The sequence below is a fragment of the Alternaria arbusti genome (genome assembly GCF_024043155.1).
Source record: "Alternaria arbusti strain BMP 1465 chromosome Unknown scaffold_8, whole genome shotgun sequence".
NCBI lineage: Eukaryota > Fungi > Ascomycota > Dothideomycetes > Pleosporales > Pleosporaceae > Alternaria > Alternaria arbusti.
Window position 1 is genome coordinate 388,164 of NW_026249948.1, and position 22,034 is coordinate 410,197.

Genomic DNA, 22,034 nt, shown 5'->3' on the forward strand with positions numbered 1-22,034 from the left:
AAAGGAAATCTCGTAAAGTGGTAAAATGATATCCCAAACGCCAAACACAAAACCCGCCCACGCTATCAAGGTAAGATGAGAAGAAATTCGTAATCCAAACGGCCGTCCATCTAGATCATGTTGCTACCGGGTTGCTCGTAGTCCATGATCGTGCTCTCAGGGGGCGCGACGCTCGTTACCCGACTGATACGGCTTGCTCGTGAGTCGGGACGATTGATCGACATCGCTCCACTCATGACCCTCACTACCTTCCTGCTCTTGGTTCCGGCGACCAGGACCTGGGCTGGGCAGACGACAATCTCGTCCTCGCCTTCGCCGAAGTCATCGCCCTTCTTGACGACTAGGGGGAACAGTACAATCTTGACCACCGACCCACGGGCTTGGAGTTCGTCGTTCGACGTCGTCTCGCCTGACCGTTCGTTCATTAGAGAGGCGTTGAAAGTAACCTTGGCGACGAGATCGCCCTTGGTATCGTACTCGGGTTGTAGCGGCGGCAGCATGATGTATTCTGCGCGTTGCGTGCGCATCTCAATTGATAGCTCCACTGCCAAGCGCATCACGTTGCGCAACGACTCCTGGATCTGGCGCTGCAGATGCGATGGTGGCGGAAGAAGTGTCGAGAGTGTGCTGTAGATCTCGTGCACCACAGCTTCAGTGTCCTGAGCGCGCTGCTGCATGAAAGGCTCTCTTCTCGCAAGAAGGGTAAGTGTGATAGCTCGCCATTGTGCCACAGCGCGTGGTGGGCCCACTTCTGAAAGCGTCTTCTCCAGCGCCTTGAGTTTCTGGCGCTGTTCTCGGTCCATACCGAATAGGTACCTGGTGAAGACGTACTCCCAGATCATGGTCATAACCACGGACATGAAGACGTCTCGGCGCTTGACACGGTCCGCTAAGAGTGAATCGACATCTGAGCCATCGAGAATGGCATTGTCAAGGCGAGTGTCGATTTTCTGACGCGTTGATGCATCCAGTCGTGTATCAGCTGCGACCTCTGATGAAAGGCGGCATGCGCGAGTATCAGAGAACTTGGAGAAGCGCAGCACCCACTGCTGTACATGTTGACACAGTTGTTGACAGGCGCTGTCAAAGTAGTCTTCATCGCGAACAGTGAGGAAGCTCTCACTAGGCTTCTTCGAAGCCAAGATCTGCTTTTGAAGGTTCTTGATCTGTTCGCGTGCAGTCGCCAGCTCTGCGGTTAGACGGTCGATTTCGGCGTTGCGCTCATCTAGTGCTTCGCCAACTTCATCGCGGACGGCATCTGCGAGACCTCGCTGCATCTGGGTATGCTGACGACGAAGTTCCTCCAAGTCTCGTTGTGATGTTTGCCATTGCTGTTGCATGGCCTGGCCTTCAGCCTGAAGCTGAGCGTATTGACTGCGAAGGCTCTCTAGCTCTCGTTGTGATGCCTGCCATTGCTCATGCACCATCTGTCCCTCGGACTGGAGTTGGCCATATCGTTCATTGGCATCGTTGGTCAGGTTGCGATTGGCGTCTGTTAGTGCGTTGTTGAGTTGATTCAGGCGCGCAATCTCTTCTTGTAGTCGCTGAAGCGTATCCTTGAGTTGCGCAATGTCGATATCCCTTTGGTGAATCTGACGGTCACGTGCTTCTACTTCTTCAAGTACCAGTTGCTCGTCAACTTGGCGCTGATGTTGTGCAGCTTGTAAAGCCTCCTCAGCCTTGGCCTTAGCGGTCTCGACAGCTGAGTTTTGCGCAGCTAGCTGGTCAAGTTGCGTCTGGAGGTCCATGATTTGCATGCTTTGACGTTTGCGCACGCTTGGTGGACGTGAGGGCGAGCTAGGCGACCTTTGGGCTTCACCCCATGCTTCCTGCAAAACACAGTCAGTAATCAGAAGCGACGTGCGCAACAACTGCGAATTACTTACAAAGGTTTCGGCCATACTGGTACGGCGACCTCTACCTGTACCCCGGACTGGGTCGTAAACCGGTGGGGCGGCGATACCTGCGATGGCTGCTGCTCCAGCCGCGAGCGCCGTGCTGGAGAGATTGGGTTGCGCGCTCTTGGCGTCTTGCGCACTGGCCTCGCCAAGCCTCGAGGCTGATCTAAGGTCACCTGACGTTTGCCGGTCCACTCTTCTCAACGACCGATCCGAACGCGTGCTGATGTTGCTCATAGAGCTCATAGGACGTTCCTGATCCGGAGACCTAAGCCTCGCGATGTTGCTCAGAGAACGCTGACTTTGGACACTGGGCGACCGCTGCTCAGCAATGTACTGCTTCAACGGGTCTGCGCTCGGAGATGAGCGAGGCATGCGGCGTGCGGGGCTGAGGGTCATGGTTCGGTCAACGCTGTCGTTGACCTGTGACCATGGTGAATCTCTTCCACCCGAGTTGTCTGCCATGGATGCCACACTGCGACGACCCGTGGGCGTTGGCGTGCTGGGCGGAGGTGATCTCAGGCGATCAGAAAGTTGCCTGAGACTCTCGGTGCGACGAGCTGACTTGAGTCCTCGCTCTGGCGCGCCGACATCAGCGATGGATCGTGACTTCTTGTGCTTGGTGTCATCCGGGCTGACTTCCTCAATGGACTCGAGTTGCTTGGTGCCTGGCGTGCGTTCGGACTTTGCGACAGGCGTGGAAAGGGCCTCACCCTTCTTCTCGTTTGGATCTCCAAACAAGGATTTGTATGACTCCTTCTGTACAATCTCCTTCGTAGGCGATGTCCGACCGTGCTGCGACTCCGTGCGTGGTTTCTTGCCTTTGCTTTTTGACGGAGTATCATCGACTCTCTGAGGATCATGAGCAGGCGTTTGCGGCCCAATTGCTGGTGAAGTGCCATAGGCGCGTGTTGATGGAGAGGAATCGAACAGATAGGAGGTTCGCTCCTTCGTCGCAAAGTCGGTGCCTGGAGTTGTCGCGCCAGAAATCACTGGGTGTGTTGGCAAAGCAGGGCTGTCTTCGGCATCTTGATCAGTTGCAATTGAGCGTTTTGATGCACTCAGAGGAGTCTTCGGTTCCTTCGACCGTCTCAGCGTACGTGTTGCGTTCTCGACTGGCTGTGCTGACTGTGCAGTGGCGGGGTTCTGACTGCTGTCGTCTTGAACTTCGGCGAATGACCATGATGGCTCGTTGGCTGGTGCTGCACCATGCGTTGATGATTTGGCTTCTTTGGAGCGCTTGTCGGAGTGTGAGCGTTCTGATGCGACAACATGCGCTGGTGATGCTGTTCTCTCAGTGATGAATTGAGGCTCTTGAGTGGACTCCAATGTATGTAGGCGCTTCTCATCCGGCTGCTCATCGTCAAAAGATACAGGATGTGTCCTGCGCTTGTGAACTTCAGGAACGGCAGCTGGTGTCTCGGCTGGTGGTGCGTCCCTCAACGCGGTGCTCGACTCTCCCTCAATCCTCTCTTCAGTCTTCCTGCTCTTTTTGCTCTTCTTTTTTGGCGATGGAGCCCATGCATCCATATCCCTCTCTTTCTCCAACTCTCGCCTGCGTGTCTCCTCCTTCTTCCTCTCGATCTCCTTCTCTTGCGTCACCTGTGGAAATGGATATTCCTTCGGCTCTCCAGCGGTCAGTGAACGGGCTTCCTGATCGAATGTCACGGGCAGTACGGGCACATCCTCAGTGACTGCAGGTTTGGCGTTCTTCACTGACTTCTTGGGCCTCTCCTTCCTCGTCATCGTGTCTTGTCTGTTGGAATCTTTCTCTTTGACGTCGATAGACTTGAATTCCAATCCTGTCGTTTGCGTCGTCACCTCCGGAAGAACATCGGTGGAGGTTGGCGCGCGAGGCACGGACTGAGCAGGCTCAATTCCGCGGACTGTGGAGTCAGCTGGAGTCTCAACAGCGAGAGGCACATCTCGATGAGCCTCGATCGCTGGAGTCTCTGCAGCTGCATACTCAACACGGTCTTGCAGACGTGGAGCTCCTTCTTCGTCCTTCTTTGACTTCTTGCCTCGAACAATCGGCGCAACTGAAGCGTCTGCTTCTTCGCGAGTGTGTTCAGATTCCACTAGAGTTTCTGGTATCGGATAACGCTTCTTATTGCTCTTGTTCCTTCTCAGACTTGACGACCCGGCCAACTCATCAGGGTCGGCTTCTTCAAGAACACCAGGAGGCGACTTTCGCGTTGCAAAAGCGGGGTCGTTGAGCACATCCAGTGGGTCGAACGATGCAGTGTCAGTCGTTGCCATTGCTACTTCGATGGGTGGCAGAACATCGGGTCCGCTAGGCTGGAGTGGTCGTAGTTTTGGCGAGCCGGAGACCGATGATGAGCGACTCAAGCTACCAAGTCGTGATCTGCCGGCTCTTTCCTTTGCAGCGGCAATGTCATCATCAGGCGTGATATCGCGAGCACCTGATATGGAGTTCGAGCGATGGAAAGCTCTATCGTTGATGACATATCCAGGATCAAAACCAGACTCTTGCAAACTGGCGGCGACAGTAGCTGCGAAGTCTATGTCTCTTGCGGGCGACTTCGAATCTGATCGCACTGGTGATGCCAAGCCAAGTTGACTACGAGATGCAACTCGAGAATGGAGCTGACGCTTCTCAGGCGAAGGAGATCGAGACAGGTATCGCTTCTCGGGGGATGGGGGTAGAATGGGCGTAACAGATCGTGATTGACTTTCGTACTGTTCGGCGAGGTTTCTGACACTGCCAGATCCTTCCTTTCGCAGACCTCGTTCCACAGGAGCACCATCCGGTGATTTGCCGCGCTCAAACAAAGCCGCCAACTTGTGTTTCTTGGACGACTTCTTGTGTAGTAAAGGGTGCTGAGCAGTGCTATCGGATTCGCTGGCTCTGAAGTGGAGATCAGGAATAGAGACGTTGGACATCGACCTGACGTGTTCCCTCTTCGGCTGGCTGAGAATTGCTCCAATTACTGGCGACCCGGGCGTTGAAGGCGTTGTAGGCCTTTTCCTGGGAGAAAGGCTGCGTTCTCGGATCGTATCTTGGCGGGTGTCGTACACAATCTGACGCGCAACAGTCGGTTCAGGGGCTGTCTCCTCGACCGGAACGATGGGCGCAACGCTAGCGGGCACTCTTGACGTCCTCGGAGACTTTGACTTGCGCTTTTGCTTCTTACTCTTGGTGGGAGTCGTCTCGGCCTCGGGGGTGGCTTCGGTCGCTGGAGCGTCAACGGTCACACGCTCTTCTGAAAGATTCCTTGGCGGAATGATCTCTTGGGGCTGCTTCTCCAGGACTGGCGCAATTGACGTGTCTTGTGTGGGCTCAGTTGGGATGTCCATGGGAGCCGTGACTTGCTGGTCCATGGGCTTTGACGAGTCAACAGGCCGCTCTTCGGTTCGGACGCCTTCAGAGACCACTACATCGTCGGTTCTCGATGTGAGAAGCTGTTCAGCAAGCACGTCTTGCTTCTTGCCCTTCTTGTCTTTCTTACTCTCTTTGCGTATGAGAGTCGGGGCAATCGCAGACTCTGGTTCTGATTCACGCACAGCAGGGAATCCGCGAGGCGGCTCGGTGCTTTCCGTAATGGAGGTCTTGAAGGCAAGGTCGATGGAAGTCGGTTCAGGCTGGACTTCGGTGACTTTAACCTCTGGCTCTGGGTCAAATCGTGGCACAGTAGATGGCTCTAACCGAGGTGCCTCTTCCGTGACGTTCGTCGCGATTGGAAGTTCGACGGTCGCTAGTCCACTAGAGATAGTGTCCCTGGATACCTCTTGGGTTGTGTGCGGTATCTTCGTAACGATGGGCTCACTGGTCTCGGGAAACGGTGCGTCTACCGTAACGGGCGCCTCGGGTTCCTGCGCGGGGAGGGTATCCTGCTTGGCTCTCTTTTTGCCCTTCTTGCTGAGCTTAGGAGATGGAATAGATGGCTCCTCGATAATTGGCTCTTGTTGCTCGACGACGGGTGGTGGCCGACTGTCCGTGGTTGCCTCTGCTGGTGTAACGATTGAGGTATCGACCTGTGTCTCCACCTCACGTTGGCTCGGCGTCATAGCCGGGACTTCCTCAATAGCTGCCTCCTTGGAAGCCTCGACAATCGTCGCAGGAAAACCCTCACTGGAAGGTGCAGGCACTGACGTAGCTACCTCATAGTCAGGCAAAGCTACTTCCCGAGACTCAGTCGAAGTAGAGAACGGAACATCCTCAGATAGAGAGATTGTTGCATCCTCTAGCGCGGCAACTTGCTTAGCCCTTTTCTTGTCTTTCTTGCTAAGCTTCCTTGACGGCACTAGTTTCTCTTCCACAAGTGTTTGTTGAAGATCTTGGGTGACGGTAGATGAGGCCGGGATGTCGGCTGCAGCTGGCTCATCAAGTACTACTCGCTCAGTATCGATGGAACGGGAAGCCTGGTGGGTTTTCTCTGGCGCGACAGCGTCTGCTGCAGACTCAGTGACGACTGGTGGTGACTCTGTTGGCTGCTTGGCGATTGGCTCTGGGTACTCAACGATCGGCGCGCTCGACTGCGTTGCTGTCTCGGAAGATTCGACTGTATCGACTGCAGGCTGCTTGCCCTTCTTTTTCTTCTCCTTCTTGCTCAGTTTGCGAGAAGGCCCATCGGTCGCAATGGTATCCTCTGTCAGCGCGGGTGTCTCGACAACCTCTCCCTTATCGACAACTTGCTCTTCTGTCAAGGTCGGCGCAGATACGAATGCGGGCGTCTCGACGACTTCCTTCGTCTCAACCGCAGCCTCAGGTTCGGCCGCAGGAGTCGTCGGCATAGCGTCAGTGTCGCCCTTACTCTTTCTCGCCTTCTTCTTGTCCTTCTTCGTGAGCTTGTTGACGATATCGAACATGGAAGCGGGCTCGATGGTGGAGGGCTCATCAGCGTCGTCTCGTGTGGCGAGCTCAGCATCGAGTGCTTCTGCACGGAGTCGCAGATCGGCAGCTTCGTCTTGGATTGCCCTAAGAGAAGGGGAGAGCTCGCTTGCTGGAACAGAGTCGTCATGAGTGACTTGACGAGCTTCTTCGTGCGTCGTGGTGGACTCGATAGGCTCGATAGGCTGGTGCTCCTCAAGGCTCTGGTAGTTGTCTTCTGGAATAGCTTCGGCGACGGCAGGTACTGGGGTCTCCTCGACTACTGGAACGACCGGCGCGTTCTCTTCTGCTGGCGTGGGAGACCGTACCAACTCTTTCGCGGTCTCGGTGATAGTTGGCTGATGGACGACCTGCTCAACGGGTGTCTCGGTGACGATTTCTGAAGGGGCTTCACTGGCAATCGTAGCGGGTCCAGAAGTCTCGTTGTCGGCAAGAGACTTCCGGCCCTTTTTGGCCTTCTTCGTCTTCTTCGACATTGAGCGCGAAAGGGAACTTTCCTCCACTGGCTCAGGTAGTGTCTGCTCGTTGCTCAACTCGATTGTTTCCGTTGCAGGCTCGGATTGCATCTCCGATGGCAGCTCTCTAGCGATTGAAGATGATGCAAGAGGTACCTCCGGAATGGACGGTTCAAGGATGGCTGGCTGGGCTTCAATGCTCCCAGATTGTGCTTCTGGGACGCTCTTGGCCTCCTCCACTACGGTGGTTTGCTCCGCTGACGCTTCGACTGAGGCGTCTGGCATCAGCTCTAGAGAGGATTGTTGCTCGAAGTCTTCAAAGATCGGTGGTGCGACAGTGGGAACGACCACATCAACTTCGGGGATAGAACGGTCCTGAACATCAGTGGTGCCTGTTGAGACATCTTCCGGTAGCTTGTCAACATCCATCTCTTGTGAGAAAGCCGGCTCTTGAGGCTGTTCGATTACTTCGGGAGTAATGTGGGCATGGACAACAGGCTCTTCCGTATTCACAGACTCCGTTGTTGTCTCCTCGATCTGAGCGGTCGTCGAAGTCGCTGGCTCAGTCTCCGGGATCGTTGTGTCCTGATCCCGTAGGCTGATAGGCTGTAGTCGCTCGGTGGCGGCGGGCTCAGTCTCGAACGTTTCCGTTGCTTGTACTTGCTCAGGAAGATTTGATGTTTCTTTGACAAGCTCCTCGGGAAGATCAGAAACAGCAGCTTGCGTCTTGCTTTTCTTGTCCTTCTTCGCCTTCTTGCTCTTCTTTGGAGTAGAAACAATTGTGTCCTCCACTGTTGCTTCTTGAGGCAATAGCTCGATCGTCGATTCTGGTACCTCGCGCCAAGATGAAGACTCAACAACGAGTTCATGTACCACTGGGTAAGTCTCTTGAACACGCTCAACCGTAGTGGTATCGACTGCAGGCGCTGGTTCTACCGTCGCTGGCTTGATCGTGGGCTCGACGATAGGCTCGACGATAGGCTCGGCGGTAGACTCGACAACAGGCTCGACAGTGGGTTCCGTGGCTGGCTCCGTGGCTGGCTCCACGACGGGCTCCTTCTCAACAATGGGTTCCTCGACCAGAGCAGCAGCCTGTTTCTGGGCCTTCTTCCTCTCCTTCTTGCTCAGCTTACGCTCAAGAACGGGCTCCTGCGTAACGGTCTCATTCTTGACTTCCTCGACGACGGTCGTCTCTGGTACCGAGAATGGTTCGTTGACTGTAGATGCAGTCTCGGTGACAGGTGCTTCACTGACGGTCTGTGGCAATACGGTAGTCTCTGGTTGGATCGGAGCCTCGGCCTTCGGCTGCTCATCTGGAACTGATGCGATGGTGTCTTGTACTTCGGCTGTAGGCAACGCGATGTCCTCGATCGTAGAAGTAACGCTGTCGGAGTCTGCTGTAGGCAAGGCTTCGGGAGCTGGCGTTGTGACATCTGACTTCTTGTCCTTCTTCTTACTCTTCTTCTTGGAGACTGATGGGGATGCTGGCTCTTCGACTTGAGGCTCAACGTCCATCGTTTGTACATTGGAAGGTCGCTCTTCAACGATCGCTGGAGTGACAGTGGTGTCTGGCACATTTTGGCTGACTGTCTCCTCGATTTGATTCTCGGTTGCGATTTCCTGTGTAACAGGAGTCTCTTGCGCCGCAATGACTGGCGCATCGATGGCTGACACCTCTTCGATCGGTCGCTCAATGATAGGCTTTTGAACAGTATCAGGCAAGGGCGTTGAAATAGCGTCTACGAGAGGCGGTGTAAGGTCGGACTTCTTGGTTTCCTCTTTGATCTCCTCCATTTGGGGCATGGAAAGTGCGCGGTCGTCCAGTAAAGGTTCTTGCCCAATCGTAGGGTTAGTTGTCTCAACCACAGCATCTTCGTGAGGCAAAGAAAGTGGCACATCCCGAGTCGCTGGCTCATCGCTGCTAGTGCCAACATCTTGGACAATTGCGACCTCGGGCTGTACTGCGACTTCGTTGACAGGCGTGACAGCGTCGGAAGCCTTCGATTTCGCCTTCTTGGCCTTCTTCTTGTCCTTCTTGGACAGCGGTGCGGCATCAACGATCTCGAGTGGAGCCTCTGGCTCTACGATTGGGGTCGGAAGTTGCTCGTCTTTGGCATCTGATGTGATCTCAGGCTGGATTGGGCCAACAAACTCCTCCCTGGAAGTCTCGACTGGTGGGCTGATGATGCGATCCTCGGGCAAGGGTACCTGAGGGGCGTCTTCTATTGGCTTGGAGATCACTTCCGGCTCAAGCTTTGATGTCGCAAGCTCTGAGAACTCGAGGGTGTCTTCGGTGACAGGCACTGGCGCATCGTCAGACGTTGTCGGCTCATTGACGGTAGTCTCTGAAACGAATGGCATGTGCTCAGGCTTTGGTGCGGATGCGTCTTCAATTGGTGTGGACTCAATGATCGGCGTTGTCTCGATGGCTGGGTCAATGGTTCGCTCAGCCACTGATTCCACGACCGGCTCAGCAATTGGCTCGACGACCGCCTCGGCAACCTCTTCAATGACAGGAGTAGGCGCGGCTTCGGTAGTAACATCTCGAGGTACATCAGAAGTGGTCTCCTCCACTGCTTCTTCCGCTTGGGACTGCTTCTTAGCCTTCTTGCTCTTCTTCTTGTCTTTCTTCGAAGGCGAAGGCACAGGAAGCTCATCGGTAGGTAGCTGAAGGGCATCAGAAGTCGCTGGCTCAAACTGTGCCGTCGTTGGAGGCTCGGGGACGGATTCTTGAACCTCAGCAGGCGCCTCACGTTCGGTGTTTGGTAGCGTAGGCTGGTGCGTCTCATCGCCAGGATTCAATATCGGCTCTTCTGGGGCGATCGTCTTGTCGTCTGTTGGTGTCTCTTCTATGGTCGGAACAGCTGGTTGAACATCCTCGACCTGCTCAGGAGCCGGGAACTCGCGTGACACTTCCGGCTCGTTAATTGGCTCAGACGCCAGCGGGGCTGGTTCAGCTTGCATGAACGATGGCTCCTCTGGCTGAGAAGACTGAGCTTCGGGAACAGTCACAATAGGCGCCGTCGCCTGCTTGGCCTTCTTGCTCTTCTTCTTGTTCTTCTTTGATGAGGTAGGCTCCTCGAACGTTGGCGTTGAGATCGACTCCTGAGCCTGATCAACCTTTGGGACTGCAATGGCGGGTTCTTCGATGCTCTTAGCAGTATGGTCAATATCTTGAGGGACAGGCTCTGCGATAGTCGTTTCTTCACCCACTTCAGGCAAAGACGTGGCGGTTTCGGGCTGCGCGATGGTATCCTCGCGCTCCTCTGTCGCGATCGGAACAGGTACAGGCTCCTGGACATCAGACGTAGCGTGTTCGTCCTTGGCCAGGGCGGCTTCTTCGACAACGGGCGTTGTATCCGCTTGAGGCTCGGAAGGACGCGCAACCTCAATGTCTCGATCGATTGCGACATCCTCTAGGGGCTTGACATCCTCAGCTATAGAAGCGACTGGTTCCTTGGGTTCTGCAACCGTAATGTCTTCATTTGGCTTGTCCGCGGTATCGCGCTCAGGCTCAGAAACGCTGACGGCTGGCTCTTGTTCCTCCACTGTGGACGCGCGCTTGCCCTTTTTGTTCTTCTTTTTCTTCTTAGAAGGGGCGGTCGAGTCCTCATCACCTCCGCCGAGTGAAGCGGGCGGTTGTATTGCTGGTGTCTGAGAAGCTTGCTGCACAACTTCTTTGATCTCGTCTTGTTGCTGCAGAGCAGTCGGTTGATCTTCTTCAACGACCATCGAAGTAGATGTGGGCTCTTGAGGCGTCTCCACCGGGATTGGGTCTTCCAGTGTGGGCGCTGAGTCGACAGCTGGAGCCGAGGATGGCTCAGTGACGCTAGTATCGACTGGAACGATTGTCTCAGACGCAAGGTCTTCCACAATAGGTGCTTGTTCCTTGATGTCCTTCTCGGCAACGTCTGCATTGGCAGTTGTAGGCTCTTGCGCCACGGTCGATTCGACAGACTGTTCCACTTCCGTTGGCTTCTCTTCAGCAGCGACAGCCTCCGTTGCAGTCTGCTCTGGCAACTCTTCGACTACGACCGAAGGCTCTCCACGTTGTTCAGCTTGGGCAACCACCTCCTCCACCTTCTTCTCCTGTTCTTCCTCATCTCTCATCTCCACATCCTCCCTGTGAACATCCTCCTTTTCCTCATCTTTCTTTTCCTCCTCACGTCCCCTCTCCTCAGCGGCATCATCAATCTCCACCTCCTTCTTATCATCAAAATCATCAACAAGCTCGTTATTCGTAAAAGATTGGGGATATTGTGTCGGTATCCCCGAGAAAGATAGTTGGGTCTCCGAAAGTGTAGGAATCGACAGAGACGGCTGAGTATCAGAGTTGGCTGCCTCAGGCGTCTCATCTGCTAAAAAAGGCTCCGCAGGTGTTGCCTTCTTAGCTTGCTTCTTAGCCTTCTTCTTGTCCTTCTTGGAGGAGGAAGGGGACGAAGGCGCTTCGAGCTCTCTGTCTGGCGGCTTGGGATCGCCTGGTGACGGGTCTGGTGCAGCGGTGGTTGGCGCAGGGTCTTCAGCTGGGGTGGAGATGGTTGTTGGCTCCGAAATCGCAGTGGGCTGCTCCAGGTATGCTTCAGCCTCCTTTGCGTCGCTAGTAGGTCCCGCGACTGGTAGGGGACTGGGTTCATCCGCTTGGGGTAATTGCTCAGTAGTGGTCTCCTTGACCACTTCAGGAACAGATGACTGAGGCTCGGCAGATAGAACCTTTGACGAATCCTCTGCAGGTGTGGCTGACCGGGATGGTTCTACCTCAGCAACGGACGCGCGTTTGGCTTTCTTCAGCTTCTTCTTTTGCGACTTCGATAGCCCAGCCCATTCCTCTGGTTCTTGCTCGTCGTCCGGCTGGACATCTGTAGAGGCGGCAGTGGTGCTGGGAATAGTCTGTGCGTCTGATGTGGTGGTCTCAACCGCGTTGTCAGCTGTAGGCGCAATGCTGAGCTGTTCGTTCTTGGTAGAGTCGTTCACATCGCGGCTGGTAGCTGGCTCCTTGCCTTCGTGGTCCTCAGTGGCGACTGTGACTGGAGCGGTCGAATCATCAACGTTCGTGCGCGGGACCTCGTCGATGGTGGTGGTCGTAGTTGTCGTCTCAGGCACCACCGATGAAGGCTGCTCTGTCAAAGTGGTTTCAGCTGTTTCGGTCGAAGGCTGAGCGGAGACGATAGGCTCAGAAGACTCCGCCTCGGCCTTCTTGGCTGTTTTCTTCGCCTTCTTCTTGTCTTTCTTCGACTGTGACGCTGTGTCCTCTTCTTCCGTGGGTTCCGTGACGATCTGCTCAACCGCAGGAGTGGAGGCTGTTGTATCCTCAGAAACGGTAGGAACAACGTCTGACTGCTCTTTCGGCTCGATGGTTGATACTACAGGCTCCTGTTCAACAGTGGGAATATCTTTGACTGTTTCCGTAAGCTCTCTAGTGGGTTCATCAACCGGAGTGGAAGGCAGAGATGGCTCGACCTCTGCAACTGATCCGCGCTTGCTCTTCTTCGCCTTCTTCTTGTCTTTCTTGGAAGGTGTGGTTGGCTCATCGATGGTCGAAGATGTCGCTACGGGCTCTTCTGACAAAGTCTCGGTCGAAACGGTGGCAGAGACTGGCTCGGAAGCCACTACCTCAGATGGGAGCTGTTCTGCAACTGTGGTTGCGGGAAGTCGCTCATCTTCAACTGGGACGGCAGAAGGCACTTCGCTCTTGCTTGGCTCCTCAGCAACCACGGGAGTTGCAGTAGGCTCCCTTGATGTGGCTTGGGCGGGCTGCTGCTCGAGAACTGGAGCAGCAATGTCAGCAGCGTCAAGAGCGCGCTCTAATGACCTCTCTGCTGGCGTTTCGACTTGAGTCTCCGTCTCCGCCTCAGCAATGGATTCGCGCTTTGACTTCTTGGACTTCTTCTTGTCCTTCTTCGAGACAGGGCTGGTGATCTCAGGTACAGCCTCAACTTGACTGAGTTCCTCAGATGCAGGCTCAGGTGTGGGAATGAGGTCTTCGGCAGGCGTAAGGTGAGATGAAGTGTCTTCGGTAACGTCGGACAAAGTGCTTGGCACCTCTTCCACAACGGAGATTTCCGAGGCGGGTGCCTCCGTAGCCGAGGACGTAGGTTCTTCCGAGACTGGCTCAGTTTTCTCTTTGACAGGGGTTGACGGAATAGAAGTGGGCTCCTCGGCGATCGAAACGCGCTTCGCCTTCTTTGCCTTCTTCTTGTCCTTCTTCGAGAGTGGAGCGGCGGCTTCCTCAGTGACCTCGGGCACGGGTGTATCGGCAGCCAGCGTCTTCTCAGTCGGCTTGGACTCAACTATCGGCTCCTTGGGAACTGATGCTTCCTCTTTCTGTCGGACCGAGGCTTCAGGAACGGACGGGGCTGTGCTATCGACAGTCGCTTCGCGCTCCACAGACACTTCCGGCGCGGGTGTAGTGTCAGAAGTAAGCTCCTCGGTTGTGGCGGTCTCAGGGAGGGTATCAGAAACGATGGTAGGCACAGGTGTCGAGTCCGCAGCAGGTTCGGGTACAGTCGCTGCTTGCTCAGGTTGGATAGTGTCCTTCTCGATTGTCGCTTCAGAAACAGAAGGAACAGTAGGCTCTTCGGCGATGGAAGCACGCTTAGCCTTCTTGGCCTTCTTCTTGCTCTTCTTGGAAGTAGACTCCTCCTCATGCTGTTCAGTCGCAGGCGCAACGTCCTCGTTCTCGACTACTGTGACTTCATCTTGCGCTTCAGTTGCAGGCGCGGTATCGGCCGAAGTGGTAACAGCGACGTCTCCAGCTAGCGGAGTACTTGGAAGTACATCATCTTGACCTGCGGTAACCACTGGTATCGACTTGGGAGATGTAGCCTCGGGAACGGTCTGTGTCTCGACGACGGGCTCTTCAATGCGTGTCTCCTGGATAGTCGCCGGAACTTGTTCCTCGCGAGCTGGCTCATCAATGGTCTTCGAGACGGTCTCGACTGGCGCAGAAGATACCTCAGGCATCTCACTCTCAAGTTCAGCCTTCTTGGATTTCTTGGCCTTCTTCTTGTCTTTCTTTGAGAGTGGTGTCGCTTCCTCGGTGGCTTGCTCTGGGACGGGTTCATCACGTGCTGGCTCAAGATCGATCGCCTGAACCACTTCCTCAACCTGCGCTGGCTCTGTAGGAGCGGGAACGTCTTGCTCAGTGGTAGAGGTCTCAACAGGCGTAGGCAGAACATCGAAAGTAGACTCGGATGCAACATCCCGACTAACCGGTTGTTCGGTGGTCTCAGCGGTAGATGGAAGCGCTTCTTGGACAGTGGTCTCCGGGAAGACTGGCTCAGACTCGGTAACGGGAGTCTGAGGTTCGGAGACCAACTCTCCCTTCTTGCCCTTCTTCTTCTTCTTGCTCTTCTTGGGTGTACTGGGAGCATCTTCGGCCTCTGCCTGGTCTTGAACTTGTGAAGTCTCGGGCAGTGACCTCTCCGTTGATGGTACGTCGCGTGGGTGGTCCGTACTCTCAAGAGGAGTTGCCGGGGTAGCAACATCGGCGGCAGATTCGACCGGCCTGTCAAAAGACGCCTCACCAGTTGTGGGCTCGAGCTCTGATCGTTCCATGGTCTGCTGCTGCTCAGTAGTCTCGGGTGCAGCTGCCTCAAGGTTGACATCAAGCTTGGCATCGGCAGCAGTATCTTCCGTAACAGGCTTAGGCAGAGGCGTCGCTGGGATTTGCTCAACCTCAGCCTCTTGGTTGGCTTTCTCCTTCTTTGCCTTCTTCTTACTCTTCTTCGAGACAGGCTCGGCGCTTTCGTCCTCAATAGCTTGACTAGAAGGGGTAGGCGCAACCAAAGCTTCCTCAATGGGCGCATCCTGCTGCGCGGGTGAAACGTCCGTGACGCTCTCCCGGACAAGTGCAGGCTCATCGGTGTCAACAACTGTACGAGTCGTTCCCTGCGAAGGCGCCGCGGTATCTGCAACACTTTTTTCCTCTTGAACAGGCTCAGGAGGAACGTCGAACTGTGGTGCTGGCTCCTCAGTAACCGGTGTGCTGGGCTCAGTAGTGTCGATGGATTTGCCTTTCTTACCCTTCTTCTTCTTGCTCTTCTTCGAGATTGGCTCAGCTGGTTCGGCCTCGGCAACAGGCTCGGTAGGAGCCGCTGGAACGGTGAAATCTTGAGTGGGTCCTGGCTGTGCGATGTCGACCTTATCAGAGATGTCGGCAACGACTTCGGGAACAGCAGGAACGTTCTCCGCAGCCTCGACTTGGGGAATTGCGGGCTCGTCGAGATCTTTGTCGTCGGTTTCAGGAAGAGCTACGAGCTCAGCTGGTGATGCTTCTTCTTGTGACTTCGCAGCTTCAGCCTGAGGGATTGTCGGCTCCTCCAGATCCTGGTCATCAGTCTCCGGAAGAGCTACAAGCTCAGCCGGTGATGCATCCCGCTCTGACTTGATTTCCTCGACTGGTACTGATGGGGTAGCCTCAACTGCGGGTGCCTTGGGTTGCGCAGATTCAATGAACGGGTCTTGCTGAGAACTGGCAGCTTCAGCGACAGGGGTGCTTAGCTCGGTGTCAGCTAACTTTCCCTTCTTCGCCTTCTTCTTCTTGCTCTTCTTCGATGGGGTTGCTGGCAGATCATCCGCGATCGGGTCGTCGATCTCTCGGGCTGGCGTCTCTGGAAGAGGTACTGCTTCTGCCTCGGTGGTTGAAGCCTCTTGCAATGGCTTTGATGGAACATCTTCGGCAGGCACCGAGGACTGAGAAACCTCCGCGATGGGCTCATCGATCTCGCGGGCCGGCGTCTCAGGAAGAGGCACCGCCTCTGCTCCGGCGACTGACTCTACAGGAACCTCAGGCGCGACTTCGATCGCTCGGTCTGCTGCGATTGCTTCAGTCTCGACCTGGGCCTCCTGGATTGGTTTGGAAGATCCGGCGAGTGCGGCATCCACGATTGACTGAGATTCAGGTCCAGCGGCTTCCATAGAAGGTTGGGTCTCCGTCTGCACATCGGCTGGATCTGCAGAAGTGGGTTCAATCTCGACGGATTTACCCTTCTTGGCCTTCTTCTTCTTAGACTTCTTTGATGGCGTCGAAGGCTCTTCCTCCAATGGCGTGGCAGGTCGTGTGGGCTCTTCGACTGGGGCTTCTCGTGCAGGAGTCAAAACGTCCATGGAAGTCTGCCTTGCGGCGGTTTCGGCAGTGTCTTCAACAACCGCGCTGGATTCCGGAATAACATCGACCGATACTTCTTGAACAGGTTCAGGATGTTGCTGTTCAGGCAGAGCTTCAGTGATGGGCTGAGCTTCAGGAGTCTGTAGAGTAGGCTCCATTTCGCGCTGGACATCGGTGGTCGGGGGAGCCAGAGTCTCCTCATCGGTCTTCGTCTTCTTGCTCTTCTTCTTTTTCTTGTCTTTCTTAGAAGAAGATGGTGCTTCAGCAACATCATCGACCGCTAGATCCGCAGGCTGGCTTGGCTCGGCGATCGGTGCATCTTCTGTCGGGACGATAGGAGCCTCAGACAGGGGCTCAAGTCGAGTTGGTTCAGCTGGCGCAAAGATCTCGTTCGCACGCTCTGCAACGTCTGACTGCAGCTGCTCTCTGGGAAGGGCCGATCCAGTCTCCTCGGTAGCCGTATCCTTCACATCAACATTCTCCATGACTGATGTCTCCGCACCGAAGAGTCCCTCCCCTTGACCAATCTGCCTGCTCTTGCTCTCCTCCTCTTGAACCACAACCTCCTCCACAGGTGTCTCAACAGCCTTGCTCTTCTTCCCCTTCTTCTTTTTGTCTTTCTTCGAAGCAGGTGTCGATGGAGCATCTTCCACTGTCTGCTCAACAGAAGGAGTAACCTCGTCCATAGACTTCGACTGCTCCAATGGTGTTGAGAGATCTTCATCAAAGCTCTCCGTCGGGAAAGGGACAGTCGCGGCATCAGCTCCGTCGTCACGCTTCTGCTCGAGTAGAGAGGTCTCTACATCGGCAGCTTGCTCGGCCGATGAAGGTAGCTCGATGTTGCGGGACCGATCAACTACTTCGCTTGGAGTTGCGACTGGTTCGCTGATCGGGGCAGATGTCTCGAGGGGTGCCTCGGTCTGCTCAGGTACAACTTCGGCCTCAGGCTGGGGTGTCACAGTGCCGCTCTTCCGCTTACTCTTCTTGGTCTTCTTGGTCTTGGATGTAGCAGGGGGATCGGCTTCTACAGGTGCAGAAGAGGGCTCGGGAATTGGCTCCTGCTCGGCAGGGGCATCTCTGGGGAGTGCCTCTTCGAGAGGCTGTGTGAGGTCTTCATCGGGTTGCGGCGCAGGCAAAGGAATGTCAGCGGCCTCGACAATAGAAGGTTGGATAACGTCCGGAACGGAAGTCGGCTGGTCGGCAATAGCCTCAGAAGCTGTCACAGAAGATGGCTCGGTAGCAGTCATAGGCTCCTCCTGAGGCGTGGAGATACCGCTCTTCTTCTTACTATTCTTGCTCTTCTTTGTCTTTGGCGCATCTTCTCGAGCAGAAGGCACGGACTCAGCTGGTGCTTCACGCTCTGCGGGTGTGGCCACATCAACAGGTAGAGAGGGTTCTTCACGGGCAGGCTCTTCAACAGTCGGTGCGAGCTCGGATACAAGCTCTGCAGCCTCCGTGTTAGAGGGCGCGATCTTCTCTTGCACAACCTCTGCGGATACCGGTTCAGCAACAGTCTCGGTGACAGGTGCAGATTCGCTTGCAGGAGCATCCAGCGAACGTTGAGCAGCAGGTTCGATCGGAGTTGTTGGGGCTGCGGTCTCAACCTCAGTGCTTTCGAGTTCAGCCTTCTTACTCTTCTTGCTCTTCTTAGCCTTCTTCTTGCTGACAGGTGACGTGACTTCATCTTCGTCGATGGTAAATGGCTCTGTAGTAGCTGGTTGCTCGCGCTTGACGGTACGTTCGGCAGAATCAACGATAGGCGGCTCTTCAGTCAGAGGAGTTGGCTCAGATACTAGCTGTTCGCCCCAAGCTTCGATTGCAGATTCCAAAGGAGTCTCAGCAGGTTTGGCTGCTTCAGGGTCAGGCTTAACAGGCTCAGCGGTCACCTGGTCGCCCAGATCTTTTGTCACCGTGTCAATTGGAGCATCGGCAGACTTGGCAGCGTCGGCTGCAGGCTCATCGAAATCGGGAATCGGTACGCTGCTCTTCTTTGCCTTCTTCTCCTTCTTGGTCTTGATGATCTTCTTCTTTGACGAGCTGGGTTCAACCGAGATACGATCGTAAGCGGAACCGCCAGACTCGGTTGGGACGAAGTCAGAGATCGTGCTGGTAGGCTTTCCAGCATCAGTGAACAAACCACTTCGGCCAAGAGACAATTGCTCAGCAGGCTTCTCTTCAAAGATGGTGTCTTTGCTGATCGTTGCCGAGGGCTGGGCGGGTGCTGCCGCTGATGGGAAGGTGAATGAAGGCTTTCCATTATCGGTGAAGAAGCTGGTCTGAGGTGCAATAAAGGTGGCTGGTTCTTGGGTCTTCGCAGGGGCCTTTTCATCGGCAGTTGAGGCTGTTTGCTCAGCAGACTTTGGCACTGATGGGAATGCAAATGAAGGTCTTCCATCATCAGTGAAAAAGCTGCTTCGGGGCGCGACAAACGCAGGCTTCTTCTGCTCTTCCACAACCTCTGCTTCCTTCGCGACCGAAGGCGCTTGCTCGATGGTCGCAGACGGCACCGAAGGGAACGAGAACGAAGGCTTGCCGTCATCTGTGAAGAACGCATTCCGTGGCGAGACGTCAACAGGAGCCGGTGTCTCCTCTGCGAGAGGTCTTTCCCTCGATGCGACGCTTGGCTCGACCGCAGGGGCGGATGGCATCGTGGGGAAGGTGAAAGATGGCTTCCCATTGTCGGTAAAGAATGCGGTACGCGGGGACACGAACGCAGGGCTCTTTTCCTCCTTGGCAACAACCGCCTCGTTGGACTTTGTCGTTGGTTCAGCTGCAGGCGTGGAAGATACCGGCGGGAATGTAAAAGACGGTTTGCCGTCGTCGGTAAAGAAGGCAGTAGATGGCGTGGCATCCTCAGATTGCTTCGTAGCCTTCTCTTCGACGACAGGAGCTTCCTTGGGAGTCTCGATAGATAGTTCCTGAGGAGCCGCTGATGGCTGAGGGAATGCGAAGGAAGGTTTTCCATCATCAGTGAAGACCGCCGTAGGAGGAGCAACGCTCGAGCTGGCCTCTTCCTTGACAATTTCGCGGGTCGTGGCCTCAGTAGGCCTCTGTGTAGGAACAGATGATCTCCTAGACTCGATCTTCTGCAGCAACTCCGGCTTTGACGTCTCATCCTGCGTCTTCACTCGGGAGATAGAAGGCCTCTTCTCAGACTTGGAGCTCTTCCTCTCAGACACAGTTGGTGAGGATGGTTGTGACTTGCGCTTGGCCTCTTCTCTGGCTGCAGCTAGTGCGGCGAGGACGGCAGATTGGGGCTTCGGAGAAGACGGAGGCTCAGATGTTGGCGGCGGTGGGGCCTTCTTCTTGCCCCATCCGATAGCACCCCACAGGCCGGAACCCCAGCCTGAACCTGCCGATTGTCCTTCGATCCCGGAAGCTCGGCGGTTTTCTTCGACGGGAGTGCTCTTGGCTTGTTCGGCGCCATCTGCTGTGCTAGGCCGAGCTGGAACCTCTGGTGTGGCAGGCCCAGCTGAAACTTCCGACTTGGGCTCTTCGGGGTTTGCCGGGGTAGTAGATACAGGCACTGTCTCTTGCGGAGCTGCCTCTTGCGGAATTGCTTCATCGGTCGGAGTGACTGGTGCCTCTTCTTGAACCAAGAAATCCATGACATCAACATTGTCCTTGGGCTCATCCTGTTCGAAAGATGGCTCGAGGATATCGCGTTCAATAGTGTCTTGCTGCGACTCGGACGAAGGCAAGATCTGATCATCTTGAGTAGGAACCTCTGGGAGGGTTGCCGGCTCGGCCTCAGCCTCAGCTTGCTTGTTGCCGCGTTTACCCTTCTTGTTCTTCTTCGCCTTCTTGGACTTGGGTGTAGTCGCAACTTCCTCCTCGACGATCGGCTCAGGAATTGCGGGTTCAACAGACTTGGAAGAGCTAGGCTCAACAGGGGCGTCTTGTGAAACTTCGACAGTTGTAGCAGCCGGTTCGGTGGTGATCCCAAGACCCTGCTTTGCCTCTTCGACAGGTTCGACTGATCTCGCAGTTTCTTGAGGGATATTATCAAAGACAGCGCGTCTGACCTCGGTGGATTCGTCCTCTTTTGGTGCAGTAGTGTCCAATACCTTCTGTTGAAAGGCCTTGGTATCCTTGGGCGTTCCGACAGGCTCACCAACAAGCGTAGCATCGTCCGTAACGACGGACTCAGTCCTGTTCTTGGCCCAATCTTCCTCGTTGTCAACGAAGGTAGTGGCGAAGCTGAAGGAGGGCGATGGCTTCATCATCTCCTCGGGTGATTGAGCTACGGGCGATGGGATAACAGGCGACGGGGCTACGGGAGACTCGGCGGCGACGGGCTCCTTACCCTTCTTACTTTTCTTGGTCTTCTTGGCCTTACCCTTGCCCTTTGGCGATGGTTCGACAACAGGTTCGATGGTTTCGGGCTCGGGTTGCTCTGGCTCAGCAGCTGACGAAGCCTTGTCTTTGGTGTCATCGCGCTGAGATCGAGTTGGTGAAGGAGAGCGTTTTCGCAAAGCAGCTGCTGTCAATCCTCCCACTACTGCGCTAAGAGCAGCGTCTTGGAGTCTTGATGAACTACTCGATGGGGCAGAAGTAGTGTCGCGGGATTTGGGAACGTCGCGCATCATCTTGTCGTCGAGCGGCGCGCTTGTCTCAAGAGGAGTCTCCGCCTGTGGGGAGGTCAAAGTCGACATGAAATCGTCGGTGGACGAATCCTGTTCCTGTGCTCTGGCATGCTCCAGTGCCGCAGTAAGCGATTCATAGTTGGGACCGCTAGACGGTGCTGACGCTTCCTGGGCACCTGTGAAGTAGTCAGAGGCCTTGGGGGTAGCTTGGCCGGATTCCTCGACTTCTTCAATCTCGCGATGGGCAAGCTCGGGATGCTGAAGCTCCGGTCCATGGCTGGGCGCAATGAGGTCCGCTACGGTACTCAAAGGATCGAAAAATGAGTCATAAGATGACTGTCCAGCGCTCTCGTAAGGCGACTCTTGAGCAGACTCAAACTCTTCTTCTGAATCCGCGCCAGAGACTACTGAAGAGGCACTACTGGGTGGAAGCGCTGGCAACACCTCATCGATCTCATTGGACTTGCGGTTGCGCTCCACCAGATACAAAGGTCGGAACTCTCGAGAGTTCCTAAACTCTGTGGAGTGCGTCTTGCCATGGCGAGAACGGGTTGGTGAAGGGCCAGGAAGAGGATCAGCTGCTAAGCTAGGGTCAACGGTAGAGGGTATGACGGGCTTGCGGAAGCGTATTGGAACTGCCGTTGATGATAGTCGACGTTGAGAAATCGCGGTCGAAGGACGTGTGACGTCTGGCGAACGTGTTGGCGAACCTGGCCTAGACAGCGGCAGCGGAGGTAGCTCATCGGGGAAAGCTTCCAGCTGCCAAGGCTGAAGGCCTGTAAGGCGAGTTAGAAGCGCGCGGCTGTCTTCGAACGATAGTTCGGGCGGTAGGTCGTTGTCTCCAGAGGCGGTGAAGCGTTGGGCATCATCCGAGGTCGAAAGAGGAAACTCGGCCCGATCTCCAAGGATCATGCCACTACCCTCGTGGGCCTGATCGACAGGCTCACTTACGGGCAGTGGACTTGGAGTGGCTGTGGTCACTGCCCGATCGCCTAAAAAAGACTGCTGTTGTGGTTGTTGTTGTTCATCGGCATGCGAGGGCGGGGTTCGAGGTTGTAAGAGATCCTATAAACACGACATCAACATTCATTCTAAATACATTGCGAACAACGGTGCTATCGCACATGAGAAGAGCGA

The 22,034-nt window shown here is 55.3% G+C and overlaps 1 protein-coding gene across 1 annotated transcript in view; it reads right to left on the reverse strand.

The window, feature by feature from the left end:
• Positions 1–110: 110 nt before the first annotated feature.
• The window catches only part of J4E86_006504 (uncharacterized protein), a gene marked incomplete at both ends in the record, with an annotated part of 29,744 nt that continues 7,820 nt past the window's right edge, over positions 111–22,034 (reverse strand). Inside the window, one exon of the mRNA XM_051447032.1 lies at positions 111–21,962. Within this exon, the coding sequence (XP_051301517.1) occupies positions 111–21,962 (21,852 nt within the window). The remainder of the gene's footprint in view (positions 21,963–22,034) is intronic.